At 45.3% G+C, this 20,086-nt stretch overlaps 1 protein-coding gene across 6 annotated transcripts in view; it reads right to left on the reverse strand.

Annotated features, from left to right (window-relative positions):
- Positions 1 to 485: 485 nt before the first annotated feature.
- The window catches only part of PNPLA7 (patatin like phospholipase domain containing 7), a 415,290-nt gene continuing 395,689 nt past the window's right edge, over positions 486 to 20,086 (reverse strand). For 5 of the 6 annotated variants that reach the window (XM_050926463.1, XM_050926465.1, XM_050926462.1 and 2 more), the window contains 3 exons: positions 15,763 to 15,847; positions 2,877 to 2,980; positions 486 to 1,803 (listed from right to left, as the gene is read on the reverse strand). In XM_050926463.1, the coding sequence (XP_050782420.1) occupies positions 1,723 to 1,803; positions 2,877 to 2,980; positions 15,763 to 15,847 (270 nt within the window). In that variant the 3' untranslated portion in view covers positions 486 to 1,722. Of the gene's footprint in view, positions 1,804 to 2,876; positions 2,981 to 13,964; positions 14,055 to 15,762; positions 15,848 to 20,086 lie in introns of those variants that run through there. The other variant, XM_050926464.1, reaches the window with a different exon arrangement.

A 20,086-nucleotide genomic window follows, 5' to 3' on the forward strand; every position in this document is an offset into this window, starting at 1 on the left:
CACTTGTCCTTGTTGAACCGCATCAGATTTCTTTTGACCCAATCCTTCAATTTGTCTAGGTCACTCTGGACCCTATCCCTGCCCTCCAGCATATCTACCTCTCCTCCCAGCTTAGTGTCATTTGCAAACTTGCTGAGGGTGCAATTCATCCCATCAGCCAGATCATTAATAAAGATGTTGAACAAAACCAGCCCCAGGACCGACCCATGGGGCACTCCACTTGATACCGGCTGCCAGCTAGACATCCAGCCATTGATCACTATCCACGGATGGCTAATGCCTAGCATTAGAAGGTATGCAACTCCTTGAGAGAAGGTACAAAGCTCAAAGGCAACTTGCCCTCTGGATCTGTAACAATCCTGGATGCTGCCCCAACTTCCTAGATGTTGCAGGGCCCTGCGTGGGTGAATGACCACGTGTACTGGATCTGTGCAGCTATCCACATCTCCCGTAGCCTTCTGGTAAGTGACAACAGCAAGCATTGATTTCTCTGCTGCAATTTTATTTTAAAATACATAAATAAAAAGGATTCCAGCTGCGGTTATAAACTGAGGGTGTCTTCAAAAGTACAAGTGTCACCTTGGGAGGTTCTGATTTCAGCAGAAGTGACTTAAGAGCTTTGGGCTATTGGTGTATTCCCAAAAATCTTCATCATTCAAACAGCTTCCACTGGGGTCATGACAGAGAGTACCATGCTGGGAATGGAACCTGGAATGCTTCATTTTAGATGGCTGCAGCCTTTGTGGAGCTCCTGAAAAGTTGGGCAAGTTTTGCATGCTGGCAATGAGGCCTTTAAAATGAACTCTTATGGACTCAACATAACCTGCCTGGCATTTTATCACACCCTACAAAGCAGTTACTGACCAGTGACAGAATCTTGTAACCCACTGACAACCACGTACAGGCATTTCATTTCAGCAGTTACCACTTTGTTTCACAAGGTAGCTACAGCTATGTAGTTACTCTCTCACTGCCTGGCAAATAGCAACTAAATGCACCATCATTACATGCTCCTGCAGATGGCTTGATTATACAGTATCTGAAGCAAATGAGTAACATTCAGAGTAATTAACTTGTAGCATTTAGATTTCCCATTAAGTCTTCAAGAGAAATGCAGACAGAGACCGTTTATCCTACTATCACAGCAATACTCCCACTTACACGGTTGCAAAATAAGTACAGAGCTGAGTTAACAACATGGCTGCCTGGCTCCTGTGACAAACACCCCTGCATTCTAATGCTCATATATTTACTCTTTGCAGCAGTGGCAGTGCCCATACTTTCCAGGGATATTTTCTTTTTTTTGAGCCTTCTGGGCCAGAACAGCAAACAGAACCCATGGTGGCAGACAGTCAAAGTAGCATCTGAACACACTTCTAGCCACAGACAACTCCCAGCACACCCCTTCATCATACAAACCCCAGAGAGATCAATGACTCACAACCCACAATGGCACCTGGAAAAAGGAGCAAAGTCATTGCAAATTTCCATGGCATGAGATCTCACTGGGCATGGAGATGTGGGTAGTGCGCTGGCAATTCTTGTGCTTCATTATGGTGGGTCTGCTCTAAGGATAGTTAAATAGCCCCTCCATCCTGATCTGAGAGGTTTGAGAAACTGCAACATCTCAACCAGGCAATCTCTTTATAAAAAGGGCGCTTGGCAGTGAAACTACAGTTATGTGATCAAATGAAAGACAAGTCCTGATGGCTCCCCTAGTGATTAGCTGGGCTCCTCTGTGCTGCTGGGTCGGCTCTCCTGTTTGGGGATGGTGATGCGTTTTCTTATCTGTACATCTTCATCCTGAAGGAGGAAACAAACATACTCATCAGCAGGAGATATCTGATCTGAAATGATTTACCAGACTGTTCCAGATAAAAAGAGACACTCCTCTCTCTCCTTCCTCCCCCAGAAGCCTTCTGTATATCAGACTTCAGTCTCAGAAGGATTAGCTTGGCCGATGAAGATTTTAAATACAACCAGGAACATGGATCTACGACACAGCCCTCGCACTCTGCTGCTATCCCACTCGGAAACACTGAAGCCACCTCACGTCCTTCCCTGTGTATCTTATTTGTGTAGGTTCTCAAACCTGTTCACATGCTCCCATCCAAAAACTGTTCTTTCCAAATATTAGCCAGCATTTGTAGCTCTTTCAAACTGGCCAGGACTCTCCCCGTAAGAGAGAGAGAGCAGTGATGCAGATTTGCTGCAGAGTTTTTCATTACCTAAGTGGAGCTGTGTGATCCCATTTATGCTTTGGTCCAAGATGGGAGGTCAGAAAAACTTCATGGTTGACAAAATTAGAGATTTATAACTATTTAAATGCCAGTATGTGAACTCTGGCCCTGAGACATGCATTCTTCCGGCTATGTGTATAGGAAGGGACAAAGCTTATGTCAACACCCTGCTAAATTATGGACCCTTTAAAGGATGCTGACAAGTTTCAGCCACACAAAAGCTCCTGTTTCTGACTCGGTTCCTTCCAACCATCTTCCCTAAAGACTGAAAGGTTTGGCTTTGCAGGGCTGTAGGTTACATGTAACCTAAAATATCAGATAGCTTGGACAGGCTGCTCTGTGAGCAGCTGCTGTACACAGTATGCCTGAGAGGGATGGAACATGGCTTAGGAATGCACTCAGTACCTGCCCTGCACTACAGACCATCTGATTTTCTTCTACCAGATTCCTTTCAGCACAAGTCTTACAGGCTGCTTCTCTCAATTGCCCCTTCTCACACCTTCCCACGAGATTGTGACCCCACCATCTAACCGAGATAAGGCTCTATGTCTGCAGGAATACATTTGGCTTTGACATCTTGTTAGACTAAAGGTCAGCAAAAAGACACACAGAGCTAGTCTAGAGCACAGTTCTTACGGAGTCAGAATCCTCTTCCACCTGGCTGCTTAGGAAATTAGCGTAATCGTCCGTCTGGTTGTCTAGAATTTCTTCTTCATACTCAGTCTGATAGTCAGATTCATCTGAATAGGAGGGAAAAGAGAATCATTGGTTTTAGTTGGCACCAATAATGAACAGAGGGCATTGCAGGAGGATTACAATATTTGCTAACCACATCCTGAGCTACAGAGCACTCAGCTAGGAAGGAGAGTCAGGTTTGGCCAACTAATGGCAACTCAATGAACTAGTTTCTTTTCCCTGGGGACCACAAATCAAGCTGTCATTTTAGAAGTATCAGTTCTCTAGCCAGCCTGGTTGCAGAGATAACCTTCAAAAACTGGATGTAAACTGATGTATCAATGTCTGCTAGTAACTTCACTAAAATTGCGTGGTTAAAGAGGTGTGAAATGTCCCATTCATCTCAATGGGGCCTTCACTTTCAATCTAATGATAATGTAAAATGTTGACATATTAACACCATTGATCACTGCACACAAATATTATCACCACTGATTAATACACACAAATAGTAATACCACTAATTCATGCAAACATGAAAGAAAAAGGACAATCTTGTTCAGCAGATCTGCACAATCTACTTTTGGCATCATGCCATGGATTGAGCGCGGAAGAGCCCCACTGCTTATATATTCTCCAGTGTGACTGTTAGGATCTGGGAAGATCTGTATCTGGGGAGGTCAGAGCAAAGCAAGGTACAATGAAAGGCGCTGTCCATGTTCAGTTGCAGAGCTGCCTCTGCCAACACCAGTCCTTGCAATGCCAGTGCTGCTCGCAGGACAAAGCCTTGGGACCTCTCTGTCCCTCTTTTACAATGTTGAAAATCAAGCCTGTATTCCTAGTCCTTGTTTGTTGTCTCTTAGCCCTGATCTACACTACGAGTTTACGTCAAATTTAGCAGCATTAGATCGATTTAACCCTGCACCCATCCACATGACAAAGCTATTTTTGTTGACTTAGAGGGCTCTTAAAATTGATTTCTGTAATCCGCCCTGACGAGCGGATTAGTGCTGAAATCGACATCACCGGGTCGAATTTGGGGTAGTGTGGATGCAATTCGATGGTATTGGCCTCCGGGAGCTATCTCAGAGTGCTCCACTGTGACCGCTCTGGACAGCACTCTCAACTCAGATGAACTAACCAGGTACATAGCAAAAGCCCCAGGAACTTTTGAATTTCATTTCCTGTTTGGCCAGCATGGTGAGCTCATCAGCACAGGTGACCATGCAGTCCCAGAATCGCAAAAAAGCTCCAGCATGGACCGAATGTGAGGTACTGGATCTGATCGCTGTTTGGGGAGATGAATCCATGCTATCAGAACTCTGTTCCAAAAGATGAAATGCCAAAATATCTGAAAAAAATCTCCAAGGGCATGAAGGACAGAGTCTACAACAGGGACCCGCAGCAGTGCCACATGAAAATTAAGGATCTCAGGCAAGCCTATCAAAAAACCAAAGAGGCAAACGGCTGCTCTGGGTCAGGGCCCCAGACATGCCGCTTTTATGATGAGCTGCATGCAATTCTAGGGGGGGCCCCTACCACTACCCCACCCGTCTGTGGACACCTGCAAAGGGGGAGTCTCATGCAACATGGATGAAGATTTTGGGGATGGGAAAGATGAGGAGGTGGAGGAGGGTGAGGATAGCGCACAGCATGCAAGTGGAGAAACCATTCTCCCTGACAGCCAGGAACTGTTAATCACCTTTGAGCTAATACCCTCCCAACCTTCCCAAGGTGGGCTCACGGACCATGAAGCCGGAGAAGGCATCTCTGGTGAGTGTACCTTTGTAAATATAATGCATGGTTTAAAAGCCAGCATGTTTAATGATTAATTTGCCCTGAAGACTTGGGATGCATTCACGGCCAGTATAGCCTCTTCTTTTAAATGACCAACCCAATGGGTGCTTGGTATGGGAAAGGAGGGTGCTGCTGTTTGAAACCATTGTCACATGTTATGAAGGTTGAAGGGGGAGGGGTGAAGTGACCATCTCAGAGAATTGGGAGTGTGTGTGTGGGTTAGTTGGGTTTGTGCTGCACGTTAACCCCAAAACCGCAGCCCCTCCTTTTAAATGGCCAACCCATTGGTATGGGAAAGGAGGGCGCTGCTGTTTGAAACCATTCCCACATGTTCTGAAGGTTAAAGAAGCCGAATGACTGTGGATTACTATGGCCGTCTGAAAGTTGAATTCTGTTGCCTGGCCCTGCGTCTGTGATCTCTCACACCAAACTGGCAGGCCCTCAATATAAGAGACAAAATGCAACCTTGTACTGAAAGCATCTGTACTATGTAATGTTAACAGCTTGGTTCACCATGAAAGAATCTATCCATTGTTCTCTAAAATGTGTCTTTTTAAATACTACTCTCCCTTTTTTCCCTCCTGCAGCTGCAAATGTTTCAACGCTCTCCATATCATCTCCGTCCCAGATGCTAGCGCAGATAAGAAAGCGAAAAAAACGCAATTGTGATGAAATGTTCTCTGAGCTCATGCAGTCCTCCCGCACTGAAACAGCTCAGCAGAATGCATGGAGGCAAACAATTTCAGAGTCCAGGAAAGCAGAAAATGAATGTGAGCACAGGAGGAACGAGCAAGATGAGAGATGGTGGGAGCAAGATGAGAGGTGGCGGCAGGATGCAATGCTGAGGCTACTGGGGGATCAAACTGATATGCTCCGGCGTCTGGTGGAACTGCGGGAAAGGGAGCAGGAGCACAGATCGCCACTGCAGTTCCTGTGTAACTGCCTGCAGTCTTCCCCAAGTTCCATTGTCTCCTCACCCAGATGCCCAAGAACATGGGGGTGGGAGCCATCCGGGCCCCCAGCCACTCCACCCCAGAGGATTGCCCAAGCAACAGAAGGCTGGCATTCAATAAGTTTTGAAGTGCAGTGTGACCTTGTCCTTCCCTCCCTGCCCCCCGCCCCGTCCCAGGCTACCTTGGCAGTTATCCCCCTATTTGTGTGATCAAGTAACAAAGAATGCATGATTTTGAAACAATAATGACTTTCAGGTATCTGAGGGGTAGCCGTGTTAGTCTGGATCTGTAAAAGCAGCAAAGAATCCTGTGGCACCTTATAGACTAACAGACGTTTTGGAGCATGAGCTTTCGTGGGTGAATACCCACTTCGTCAGATGCATAATGACTTTATTGCCCTTGTAAGTGGTGATCGAAGGGAGGAGGAGGTTGGCTTACAGGGAAGTAGAGTGAACCAAGGGGGCAGGTTTTCATCAAGAGAAACAAACAAAATTGTCACACCGTAGCCTGTCCAGTCATGAAACTGGTTTTCAAAGCTTCTCTGATGCGCAGTACATACTGCTGTGCTCTTCTAATCGCCTGGTGTCTAGCTGCACGTAATCAGTGGCCAGGCGATTTGCCTCAACCACCCACTCCGACATAAATGTCTCCCCGTTACTCTCACAGATATTGTGGAGCATACAGCAATAATAATTGGCATACTGGTTTTGCTGATGTCTAACCGAGTCAGTAAACTGCGCCAGTGAGCTTTTAAACGTCCAAATGCACATTCTACCACCATTCTGCACTTGCTCAGCCTATAGTTGAATAGCTCCAGGGTGCCTATGTCTGGCTTCATGAGCCATGGCATTAAGGGGTAGGCTGGGTCCCCAAGGATAACTATAGGCATTTCAACATCCCCAACAGTTATTTTCTGGTCTGGGAAGTAAGTCCCTTCCTGCAGCTGTTCAAACAGACCAGAGTTCCTGAAGATGCAAGCATCATGTACCTTTCCCGGAAAAAAAAAAAAAAAAGGATAGAGAATAAGACTGAAAATATATATTGCTCTTATATAAATCCATGGTACACCCACATCTTGAATACTGTGTACAGATGTGGTCTCCTCACCTCAAAAAAGATACTCTAGCACTAGAACCGGTTCAGAAAAGGGCAACTAAAATGATTAGGGGTTTGGAGAGGGTCCCATATGAGGAAAGATTAAAGAGACTAGGACTCTTCAGCTTGGAAAAGAGGAGACTAAGGGGGGATATGATAGAGATATATAAAATCATGAGTGATGTGGAGAAAGTGGATAAGGAAAAGTTATTTACTTATTCCCATAATACAAGAACTAGGGGTCACCAAATGAAATTAATAGGCAGTAGGTTTAAAACAAATAAAAGGAAGTTCTTCTTCACACAGTGCAGTCAACTTGTGGAACTCCTTACCCGAGGAGGTTGTGAAGACTAGGACTATAACAGGATTTAAAAGAGAACTGGATAAATTCATGGTGGTTAAGTCCATTAATGGCTGTTAGCCAGGATGGGTAAGGAATGGTGTCCCTAGCCTCTGTTTCTCAGAGGATGGAGATGGATGGCAGGAGAGAGATCACTTGATCACTGCCTGTTAGCTTCACTCCTTCTGGGGCACCTGGCATTGGCCACTGTCGGTAGACAGATACTGGGCTAGATGGACCTTTGGTCTGACCTGGTACGGCCGTTCTTATGTTCTTATTCCATGTTGATGTTGGTGAAACATCCCTTGTGATCCACCAGTGGTCGCGGCACCATTGAAAAGTACCCCATGCAGTTTATGTACTGGGTGCCAAGGTGGTTCAGTCCCAAGACAGGGATATGCATTCTGTCTATCGCCCCACCACAGTTAGGGAATCCCGTTGCAGCAAAGCTATCCACTATGACCTGCACATTTCCCAGAGTCACTACGCCTGATAGCAGCAGTTCAGTGATTGTGTTGGCTACTTGCAGCACAGCAGCCCTCACAGTAGATTTACCCACTCCAAATTGATTCCTGATTGACTGGTAGATGTCTGGCATTACAAGCTTCCAGAGGGCTATCGCCACTTGCTTCTCAACTGTGAGGGCTGCTCTCATCTTGGTATTCTTGCACTTCAGACCAGGGGAAAGCAAGTCACAAAGTTCCATGGAAGTGCTCTTACGCATGCAAAAGTTTTGCAGCCACTGGGAATCGTCCCAGACCTGCAACACTATGCGGTCCCACCAGTCTGTGTTTTTTTCCCGGGCCCAGAATCGGTGTTCCACGGCATGAAGCTACCCCATTACCACCATGATGTCCAAATTGCCAGGTCCCGTGCTTTGAGAGAAGTCTGTGTCCATGTCCTCATCCCTATCATGATCACAATGTCATCACCTCCTTGCCTGCTTTTGCAGGCTCTGGTTCTGCACATACTGCAGGATAATGTGCGAGGTGTTTACAATGCTCACAACAGCAGCGGTGAGCTGAGCGGGCTCCATGCTTGCCATGGTATGGCATCTGCAGGAGAGCAGAGTTGCAGTGGAAGCGGTGGATGACGACGGATGCCACGAGAACAGATATTTATACCGAACGATGAGAGGACCTGCGAGGTGGATTCATGGCACCAGGAGAGCAGAGTTGCAGTGGAAGCGGTGGATGACTGAGCTCATTTACTTTATTGAAATCATCATTTACTCAATTGAGACTGAGCTCATTTACAACAGCAGGCGAGCAGAGTTGCAGTAGAAATGGTGGATGACGATGGTTTGCAGACCTACTGCACTGTCTCTGCCAGCAGCACCCAGGACACAACAGCAGCAGTGATGGTGAGCTGAGCTGAGTGGGCTCCATGCTTGCTGTGGTATGGCGTCTGTACAGAAAAAAGGCATGAAACGATTGTCTGCCGTTGCTTTCACAGAGGGAGGGGAGACTGACCACATGTACCAAAACCACCCGAAACAAAGTTTTTGCCCCATCAGGCATTGGGAGCTTAACCCAGAATTCCAATGCGTGGCGGAAACTGCAGGAACTGTGGGATAGTTACCCACAGTGCACCACTCCGTGAGACGATGCTAGCCACGTTATTGAGGATGCACTCCGCTGACCTACTGCTTTTAGTGGGGACATACATCATCAATTGGGGGTTGGACTAGATGACCTCTTGAGGTCCCTTCCAACCCTGATAGTCTATGATTCTATGACTGTATAAAATTGCTTTCTAAAGATCGACTTCTATAAATTAGACCTAATTTCCTAGTGTAGACATACCCTTAGCCAGCCTCTGATCTTCCCATCACCACCAGCTTACAGAAATTTCCTCTTAAAAGGGCCTTTGTCAATGGCTTTTTGAAAGTTGAAATAAATAAATTATATTCACTATTTTGTTGATGTACTAGGGAGGTGTGATATTCCCCTATTAAACCGATACTGACTTGTTCTGATCATATCACAATTATCCGGGTGTTTTATCTCTCTATTTTAATGTTGTTTCAACCCATGCTCCTGGTTTTGCAGTATGACTCACTGTTCTGACATTAACAGGATAATTCCTAGCACCAGTTAGAGAGTTAGGTAAGACATTAGCTACCGTCTGGAATCACAGCCACTGAATGATTGCATATTTATGTCACCAGTTCAGTCCCTTTTATCTTAAACTTTTGCAGAACTCTTGGACATACCATCTGGTCCTGTGGACTTGATGATCCTTAATTTATCAGTTTGTTCCAGAAACTTACATTTGAAGTGCTTAGTTTACCTCAAGTATCGGAGGGGTAGCTGTGTTAGTCTGGATCTGTAAAAGCAGCAGAGAGTCCTGTGGCACCTTATAGACTAACAGACGTATTGGAGCATGAGCTTTCGTGGGTGAATACCCACTTCGTTGGATGCATGTCAGCGGGGTAGCTGTGTTAGTCTGGATCTGTAACAGATGCATGTCATGCATCCGACGAAGTGGGTATTCACCCACGAAAGCTCATGCTCCAAAACGTCTGTTAGTCTATAAGGTGCCATAGGACTCTTTGCTGCTTTTAGTTTACCTCTTTTATTACCTGAAGAGCACAGGCATGGAGTGTCTCCCCAATATATTCAGTGGTGAAGACTAAGTCAAAGAAATTGTTTTGCTTCTCTGCAAAGTGCACAAAAATATTGAACCACTCCCGTATTTGATTTTTGTCTTTGGCTATTTGCTCTTTCCTTTTAGTCTCCTAATTTCGACTTTGTATTTCATCCACCAGAGTTTATGCTCCTTTCTCTTGGCGTCGGTAGAGTGGGAGTGCCTTTTTCTGAGGGATTCCCTGTTTAGCTTGAGTAAACTCTTGAAGTTAAATCACGGAACCATTTACATCATACTCCCCTCCACCTCGGCTTTCCTGCTTCCTTTCTTCTTTAGAGGTATGTGTGCCTTTTGGTATTCTGTTATGGATTGCTTAAGCAGCCTCCACACTGAGTCTAAAAATTTTAATTTCCTCACTTTTGCATACAGGTCTGTTTGATCAGGTACAGATGGGGAAACTGAGGCCCAGCGGGACCAGTGGCACAACAGTCCCCCTACAAACCCCAGTGCCATTCCCATGTTCTAAGTGCTAGACAATACTCCAGCCTAGAAACAGGATAATGTTAGAAGATTTAATAATTTTCAAATAACCTTCAGATATGTCACAAGATAGACAACAAGGGACTGTTATAGACTCATTCATGCTGCCCCATGTCAATTCACCCATTGTATTTAAGAACTCAGATACTTTCAGCATATTGATCAGAAGGGCTCCAGTGAACTCCCTGAACCTGCATTACTGTACACATCCATCATAGCTACTGTCTAGCTCCTACCTTGTAAATCAGTAGTGAAGCCACATGCAGCTCTACTCTCTAGACTGTGGCAGTTTCTGAAGCCATGGCAACTGAAATGCTCTGACTGCCAACCAGCACGGGTAATAAACCAGCAAAGCAACGGCATCCTGGTCACATAGGTTTGAGCTACTCCTGCTCTCATACCCAAACTTTTCCCTCAAAAATCAAATAAGATGCATATGCAGCAAAATTAAACAAATCTCAACTGCTCATGTTGGTTATGTTGGCATTGATCCACCTTGCACAGAGTTTATTAAAACACCCTGCTTTAGACTGGTTCCTTCTGCAGTGCTTGCAAGGCGTCTGCCAATAGTCACAACTAAACTCAACAAGCAATCACTTTTAACTGAGCCATCACCAGAGGCGGCTCTAGGCATTTCGCCGCCCCAAGCACGGCAGGCAGGCTGCGTTCGGCGGCTTGCCTGCGGGAGGTCGGCTGGTCCCGCGGCTTTGGCAGACCTCCCACAGCCGTGCTGCGGGAGGTCCAGAAGCCACGGGACCAGCAGACCTCCCGCAGGCAAGCTGCCAAAGGCACCCTGCCTGCCGCCCCCGCGGTGCCGACAGAGCGCCCCCCGCGGCTTGCCGCCCCAAGCACGCGCTTGGCATGCTGGGGTCTGGAGCCACCTCTGGCCTTCACACGTCTCAGCAAAGTAATGATGCCAATGAGCTATTCTACTCTTGTCCACTGGCACCCCAGCCTTCTGTTTACTGCTTCTTGCCTGAACACATCACAGCTAAGAGGAAGCACAGGGCTCTACCCACAAGGCCAGCTGGGACTCAGGAGAGCTGGGTTCTATTTCCAGCTCTTCCCCTGCCTCCCCTTGTGACCTTGGACAAGTCACTGGGTCTCTCTGTGGCTCAATTCCCCATCTGTAAAATCCTGCTCCACTTCACAGGATGGTTCGGCGGATAAACAAATTCCTGTCCGTTAAGTGCACAAACAGCTCACTGATGGGGGCCGTACATGGTAATCAGACAGATCCATCATGGCTACATATACAGTGCAAGCAGAGACCTGGGTTTCTATTTGTGTCACTAGATCACCACTCCTGCTTTTGGGGGATTGGGAAAATAACCATCCTTTTGTGATGTCTGAAACGTTGGTGGGTTTGCAGTGAGTGGGCAGGGAGATGGAGCAGATGTGCCAGTAGCAGTTAAACCAGCTTCACCCAGGCGCTTCACAGCTACAAAGTTATCTGTGTAGATACCAAGTATGGGGCATGTGCTGCGAGATGGACAAACATCTTCAAAACATGGGAGCTGCTGGATCCTCCTAACTGACCCCTACAACCCTAACCTAACTCTCCACATTTTAAATCAATTGGCCCCCATTCCCATGGGGAGCTGTCAGGGCAGACATCTCAGTGTCCCCAGCGCTGGCCTGTCTGTGTAATCCTGCTTCCTATTAGCAACCGAGGTAACCTCAGATTATCTTGGGTTTAAAAGAGCCGTGACATTTAGCTTCTCTGTTTATTAAGTTTCCACGAGGTTTGCATTTCTGCCCTAATTCCCACTCCCTCCTGTGATGGTGCCAGTGCACCACCATCATAACTGAGACTTCGTTAGGCTCTAGGGCCTCAGCCTTGTAATAAGCATTGGGCAAACTGAACCCTGAGCCCATGCGGAGCCTTACTGATTTCAATGGGGATCTAACTCCAGGATCAGTAATGTCAAACTGAACCCTCTCACAGGAGGTGCAGGTTTAAGTGAAATGTACACAATTAATGATTTACTTGAAATCTTTCTAAAGAGCAGATGAGCAACAGCTTATATTCAGCTGCTGCGAGGGACCACATAACTCAAAGGTTTAGCCTGGTGTCTATTTATAAGCAAAGGCCAATTTTGCCCAAATAGAAAGGCTAAAGCCTGTAAGGATGGCATACTCATTGCTATGCAGCAGTGTAAGAGTAATCCCACCTGTGAACCCAACAGTCATGGCAAACACAGACACCACTGGACTGTGTATCAAAGGGCCATACAGGAGTCACATGATTAAGAAGAAGAAAAGTCTTTTTCAGCCTGGTTCTGAGGAACAGGTCTTGTACTTAAAATGAATTAGCTGATTACTTAAGTATTGCTCACGTTGGAACAGTCGATAGCATCTGCTGCATTCTGCAGATGACAGTACATTCTGTTCTTTAGCATTTTATTCTAACACAATGGCTATAACAAGCTGGCAGAAAATGGATTAAAAACACTTGGCCATTACTTTTTCCAGTAGTGGTTTAGAGAGTAATTTATAGCTTTAAATAGATATAATGGCTATGATTAAAAAGGAGACCCTTGATATAAACTTGGTGAGGAAATGGTGGAAATAAACTCACTGCATCTGTAGTTTACCACAGATGATAGTATTTTCAGAGGTTTACAACTTTATTGTTAAAACTTACTTTGAGCTAAAAGTGAAAAAAACAGCCTGAGATGGCTCTCTAAACAAATGTTTCCAACAGCAGTGGGGTCACTAATATTATTGCATATTTGTATTGAAAGAACGCTCAGAGACTATAAGCAGGAACAGAGCCCACTGTCGGAGGTGCGTTACCTACTTCCGATCACCTTGGTTCAGAAAGACGCAAAATAAAACAAATGGCAATAGCCACTGCTGCAGACTGGAATGCGTTCACATGCAGTAGGCTATTCCGATGTGGTAATCCCCCAAGGTTTTCATTATTCAGTAGTTCTACAGGACTCAGCAACAATGCTCTTGAGAACAAACAGGAAGGTGTGGCCCCTGCCTCAAAGAGTGAACAACCCAAATACTACACATAGCAACACATGAGTATCATAGAGAAGCAGGAGAGGTGGGGAAAGACAAGGACGATGGTGAAAAGATCATATGGTTGTTCTGGGAGGCACAGGCCCATTCTTGCTAATTCTGTGTGGGTTTTGTTTCTCTCTTATAACTTCATTTTTGCAGGTGATACAGCTGATGTGAAGGTATAAGGTTCTGTGGATTAGATTGTTTGTGTGCCAATAACTCTCCAAGCTTTGACATCCATCATGGAATCAGGCAGTCTGCCACAATCCTATGTGGATGGTACTGTTTAGATATTTATACCGAATTATTGTTTAAAATAGCCAGATCCTGAGGCTGCTGCATATGCACAATAATTACTTTTCCTAAGGGTTTTTAGAATGTCTTTAGTGCAGTAAAAAGATTACACATCATTTTATTGCTTAAATACTGCTAGAGTCAATGATGCAGCTACAGTAATATTGTGTGTCCCCGACAATATACATTGACATGATGTGTAAAAGCAGCAAAGAATTGTGTGGCACCTTATAGACTAACAGACGTTTTGGAGCATGAGCTTTCGTGGGTGAATACCCACTTCTTCTCATGCATCTGAAGAAGTGGGTATTCACCCACGAAAGCTCATGCTCCAAAACGTCTGTTAGTCTGTTAGTCTATAAGGTGCCACAGAATTCTTTGCTGCTTTTACAGATCCAGACTAACACGGCTACCCCTCTGATACATTGACATGATGGATAGCAATGCCCTTTTAAGCTGTCTTCTGTACCAGTGATCTGCAGTGGAGAAGAGTGGTTCTTTTCTATATGTCCAGTGCTATTACGAAGAAAATAAACATACAAAACTGTGTTAAAGGTGCAATAAGACATCAAGGGCAAACGAAGTTAGAACTGAGCTGTGCTATTTTTCACTTGCCCTGTTACAGCTTGGATTAAAGCTCACTGGGTCTCCCAATGTCTCCTGTATTGACCTTTGGCCCCTTTTAACATCCGAGCCTGCTGAGCTAGTTATAGGTGAAACAGAAGCCTTAAGAGCACACAAGTGAGGAAAATTAAGATTGAAGTCAGACTCATTAACGTCACTTTAAAGTGTGCACGTGTGAATCCCTGAACACAGCAGCCTGGCAGCTGCATTTTCCTTCTCAGGGCTCTGTTTTCCCTGTACCACATGAGTAACTACCTCAGTGGCTACTTAGCATGGCACTGATAGCAGAACAGCTCTCTTAGGTCAAAATTTGTCAAACCTACTTTTAAGGTACCTTAATCCTAACACTCTGTTTAACTGGCTCTCTCATCTAAAGGCAAATCTTACCAGTCAGGCGAGCAAGAGGTGTACTGGGGATCAGGTTACTGCAATAAAGCATTTAAATCACAACTGGTCTTAATAGTCATGCTATTAGTAACCGTGTTATGCAGAATCTTTTGTTCCTATTCTTAATGACTGTTTAAATATACTTGATTAATATTTTCTTCATTAGGCACAGGGATGGGAATTAGCATGTCAAAGAGCTGCAGGAACATCTCAACAGAGTCGTAGATGGAGGGGCTGCTAACTTCTCAACCTGCGGCCCACGATGACGGGCAGGTTGAGAACCACTGCATTAGATGCTGGGAGTGTAACAGCTGTGTGCACAAGCAGAGCAGCCATTACTTGTTCCTCGGTAGCATGCATGCAGCATTGCCCATGAGAGCTGGGTTAAGTGAGAGAGGGAATGGGAAATAAGAAATGCTTGAAAAAGCCTCTAATGTGCTGATGTTCACAATAATGGAGGGAGGGGAGGTAAATAAAATATAAGCCAGTGAATCACTCAGCACTGCTTTAATAAGAGCAGGAAAAGTTCCCTGCACTGGGCCTCCAAACTACCCTCCTTCCTCATCTCAAGGCTATAGATGACCAAGCCAAAAGGTGAAGACACGACAAGTAGGGTGGTCACATCAGCAAAGCCCCAATCTACAACTCAGCTCTTTCCCCGCAATGTGGGGAGCAGGGTTTGAGGAAGAGCTGGCTTCCGCCTGGCTGAGGCTGCAGTGGGGCGCTGTCAAAACATTAACACTGAGGGGAAAGGGAGAAAATAAGGCACTGAGCAGACCTACTTCATGTCCAGGGCATGTCACTTCACATCCCTGAAAGGCTCACAAGAAACGCAACTGAAAGAGTATAAATAGGATTTGTTTCAGAAGCCTTGCCCATGGGGAATGGGTAGACTCCAGGCATGGTGGAGCAGAAGAAGGTGGATTGAGATGAATCCAAGAAGCATCTGCATAATGTTCCTCATCACGAAAGTCTAAATTCCTCCAGGATGGGATGCCCAAGCTGAGGTTAATAATAGTGAGGAATCATTTCCTACTTAATGAACAGAGCTCAAGTGAGAGCAAACAAGAATACAGGGATGATTTGAGAGTATTCCTATGATTGCTATTGGTGAAAGACAAACATGTGGGTGGCACCATGTACATTGTAGCAATAATCTTCACCCAGAATAGCGTATAATCTGTCACGTAACTGTCTTGACAAGCCAACTCACCATCTACCAGAGCTGCTTTGACTGGCTCAATTCTGGACACGATTTCTGCCAAGTCAGTGAAAGAGGTACTAGGACAGGTCACAATCTGAAATACAACACAAAGTATATGTATATTATTCAAATGCACACACAGGAATAAGAAATACAAGGCACTGAAATCGTATTAAACATCAGACACAAAGCCAAAAAAGTGGAAATTCTCAGTGATTGTTGCCAGGGAAAAAACAGATCCTTACCATAGTAACAGGGTTCTCCAAAATGACTACCCTTATGGAGCCTCAGTCTTGGGAGACGTGCTTGGGTTACAGTCAGCAGTTCCTATTAGGCCCATGTGCACATGCACTCGTTTCCCCACATGCTGGGATCTGACAGAATAAAAAGGGGAGCTTCCCTAATCTCCTCCTTCCACTACTCGTGGAATTCATCAGAAGAGATTTCAAAGAAGCGGGACAGAAAGCAAACACCCTAACAAACAGAGAAATAGGGGAGAGCCGATAGGGCAGAGTTAAGAGCCATGAACTGTGTTCAGATCCTGCCACTCCTTTGGCACTCAGAAGGGCTGCTGTGGCCAGTTCCCTTTATACCCTCGGTTCCCAGCACATTGGGAGTGTTGCCTTGATGCTTCCCAGCCTGTGCACCAGAATGCGCATATCAAAGATAGGGACCATAGACAGGGCCAGGAGATTCATTCACTCTTTTGCCTCTCTCAGATACACACTATGGCTCATACTCGTTGTTGAGGGGCTCCCCAGAGAAGACCATGAGTATTGCAGCATGAGGGCAGCCAGCAAAAAGCTGACAAATCCTTAACAATAACTGTAACTGGCACAATACTATTATGAAACGTACATGCCATGTAGTTGTAGTCATGTCGATCCCAGGATATTAGAGAGACAAGGTGGAGGAGGCAGTATCTTTTATTGGACCAACTTCTCTTGGTGAGACATAAGCTTTCAAGCCACACAGCACTCTTCTTCAGGGCTGGAAAAGGAACTCCCAGCGTCACAGCTAAATGCAAGATGGAATGGTCCCGTAGAACAAGGGTGCCCAACCTATGGCCTACAGGCTGTACATGGCCCATCAGAGCATTTCATACGGCCCACAGCCTGCTTCGACATGATATTCTACTGGCTTGTCATGTTTATATCATTGTAGTTTACACAAGTGTGTAAATAGACAATACCGTACACAGAAACAACCTATCTAAATACATTCAAAACAAGCTGAACTTAAAATCTCAATCAATACAGAGTGACTTTAAATCTTATTAAAATATGTGGAATCTGTTTGGCCCACACCAAGATGTGCTTAGGTTTATGTAGCCCTTTTGTGTAATAAGTTTGGGCACCATTGTCTTACAATATGTACTCACTACTTATACTAACCAATCGGTTCCACTCTGTTCCACCCTGCTGTGACAATGGGAATACTGTTCCCAGAGCTGAAGAAGAGCTCTGTGTGGCTTAAAAGCTTGTCTCTCTCACCAAGATAAATTGGTCCAATAGAAGATATTACCTCATCCACCTTGTCTCTTATGAAATGTACAGATAGGCTCCCAGCACAGCCCTAAAATTCATTGTGTTGGGGAAAGCACACTTAGAACTGGGGGCACTTGTCTGATGCGCATCACCTCATACACTTTTAGAGTTATCCAGTGAACTGCTAATATTTGATGCAATACAGGATGTTTGTTAAACATAAGGTATGTAATAAACATCACTCCTGTAGGAGGATAGGAAAGCAGCACCAGCAAAAAGAAACAGCTTTATTTCTTGAAGTTGGACTGACATAGCTAACAACAGCAGCTTCTTTTACTACCTTGCAAAATCATTTGTTTTCAGAAGTGACAAACGTACACAGTGAGCTGGGCACAGTTTAAGTCTAATTCAAGTGGTTAATAACATTCTCCAGGATATGAGGTTTGCTCAGTTAGAGGTTCAGATAATTTCAGACAGATTTCGCTAGAACAATCAAAACTGTAAAAAAAAACAAAACAAAACAAAACAAAAACCCTCACAAATCAAACACTCTGAGTCTAAAATCTGGGGTTTATCACTACAGCTTCCAGGTCAGTAGTTCATTAACACTGTCTCCACTACAAGTAAAACAGCCATATCAGGGTATGATGAAGGCTAAGTCTGGTTAGAAAACCATGTTCATACCATGTTTGTAACCAGGTCAGGGAATATCTAGGTTGTGAGAAGTTTCTCTGGCACAGTTATATTTGAAGTGTAAACAGGGCCTTAATCATGTGATCTCCTCACCTACCAATCAGCATCCAAGGAGTCCTAAAAGCTGGGAATCAGAATTTTACGTTTCTGAGTTTAACTTCTCTCAGAATTCAGAGGACACTGGCCTCTTTAGGCCAGATGAAGAGATTCCCCTTCAGCAGAGCCTTCCATTACAGCTCAAGTGTGGAGGCAGAGCTGGACACAGCACTAGACAATCTACAAATGCTTGTTTATTGTTTATGAAATTTATAATTCAATCTCCATTACTACAGGTGGGGTGGGTAGCACAAGCCTATTATTAAAGCTGCCTGCCACGTCCCATTATAAGACCCTGTTTTCCATTGCTCGTAACTTTACCAAAAACTTTAGGGGACAAAAGCTGGACAGGGAAGAGGGAAAGGAGTAGACTACGTCAAGCCATCTGGTGAGACTAGAACTTGAGTGGTGTGCAGAGAAACTAGGACTGGTTGGGCAAGGCCATTGGGGTGAGGAAGGGAGGTTGGTACTGGTAAGGTAAGGAGACTAGTACTGGGAGCTGAGGTGGGCAGGACTAGGACTGAGAGTTGGTGAGAGAAACACGGGGGGATGGAGACTAGAAGCCTGTTGGCTGGGGGGAAGAAACGCTGAGATTGGATGAGGAGCTGGTGGGATAGGAGGAGACTGGGACTGGCTGTGCAAGGAGACTGCCAGTGAGTGTGGGAAGTGGGAGATTGTGATTTAAATAGTAGGCCCAGAGGGGGAGTCTAGGACTGGCTGGACAAGGAGACTGGGACTGGAAAGCAAGGAAGACAGGACTGGGGAAGAGAGAGGACTGGGATAGATTGGAAGTGATGGGGCAGAAGCGGTCTAGCTTGGGGGAAAACAGGCAGAATAATCTGTGCTCACTAGCACACATTCCCCTACAGAGCCTGGAATGGTGCCCAAGATTCCAGAGTCTCACTCTTCCTTTGCTGTCAGAAACCTACTGGCAAAGTTGTGTCTCATTCACCTCTATTACTGATTCACATAGAGTATGACAACCTACTACTGCTATCAGGTACTCCATTAGCTGAAGTGGCAGAGATCCATATGATGGATCTAAATGTTTCAAACCTGCTGAGGAACCATGTGGGTGTGAATGATGATACATAATGAAAATTTCTGGTTTTTCAGTTTGATTTTTAAAGCCCCTAGGAAATTATACACAAGAAAGGACATGAAGGTTGCAAAGTCAAGAGCTCAAAAGTTAGAAAATATCAGAATTAAGGCAGTCTGTGCACCCTTAATTCAGTCCCCTTGTGTGTATCCATTATGACACTTTTTAAATTACATAGTGCATACTATCTTCCCACTGCTCCCTGCCCCATTCAGTTCACAGGATGGATGAGTCTCACTTAACGAGCAGCTATTCAATATTTTGTTTCATTTTCACTGTCAATGTGTAGCTCAACCTGTCCCCAGCCTGCCCCCGCCCATGGAGGGACCCACCTACAGAGGGCCGACAACAATGTAGTCTGCAGTCCCCTTCGATCCTTGGCGTCTGCTGTGACAAGACAACAAGGCGGCCAATTAGTAGTCCCTGCCATGGTGGTTTCTGTAGCATGAACACATGGAAAGTAGGTTGTGAACATTGGCTCAATTCACACAGGTCATCAAACAGCCATAGGACAGAAATGAGAACTATCATTTACTGCTCACTTGGGCCTGAGTCAGAGCAGTGACCTGACGTGAAAGCTTCTCTTTTTCCACTACTACATCTTACTGCCACCCAGACCCTTCTAAGTCTTTTTAATACCTCTTGGTTAAGGTGGCTCTTTACTTTTTCTGTCCACCTTAGACCTCAGTTCCTCCTATGCCTCTGACACATGGTGTCATTACAATTCCTCCACTGATTACGGTTGCTCACTAGTTGTGGTATGTGTTCCTAGGTGATGCCAGTGCAGTCAATATCTTCTGTCACAGTTTTCTGCCAGTTCCTCCTCGGCCTTCCTTGCTTTCTCTTTCCTCCCTCGGGTACCCAGTTCAGGGCTTGCTTAGCATGTTCACTAGATGAAGGACATGTCCCAAGCAGTTGAACCAGTCTTTCTTTGGCGATATTTCCTAACATGTCCTGC

Source organism: Gopherus flavomarginatus, chromosome 17 (assembly GCF_025201925.1).
Source record: "Gopherus flavomarginatus isolate rGopFla2 chromosome 17, rGopFla2.mat.asm, whole genome shotgun sequence".
In the NCBI taxonomy this organism is placed as follows: domain Eukaryota; kingdom Metazoa; phylum Chordata; order Testudines; family Testudinidae; genus Gopherus; species Gopherus flavomarginatus.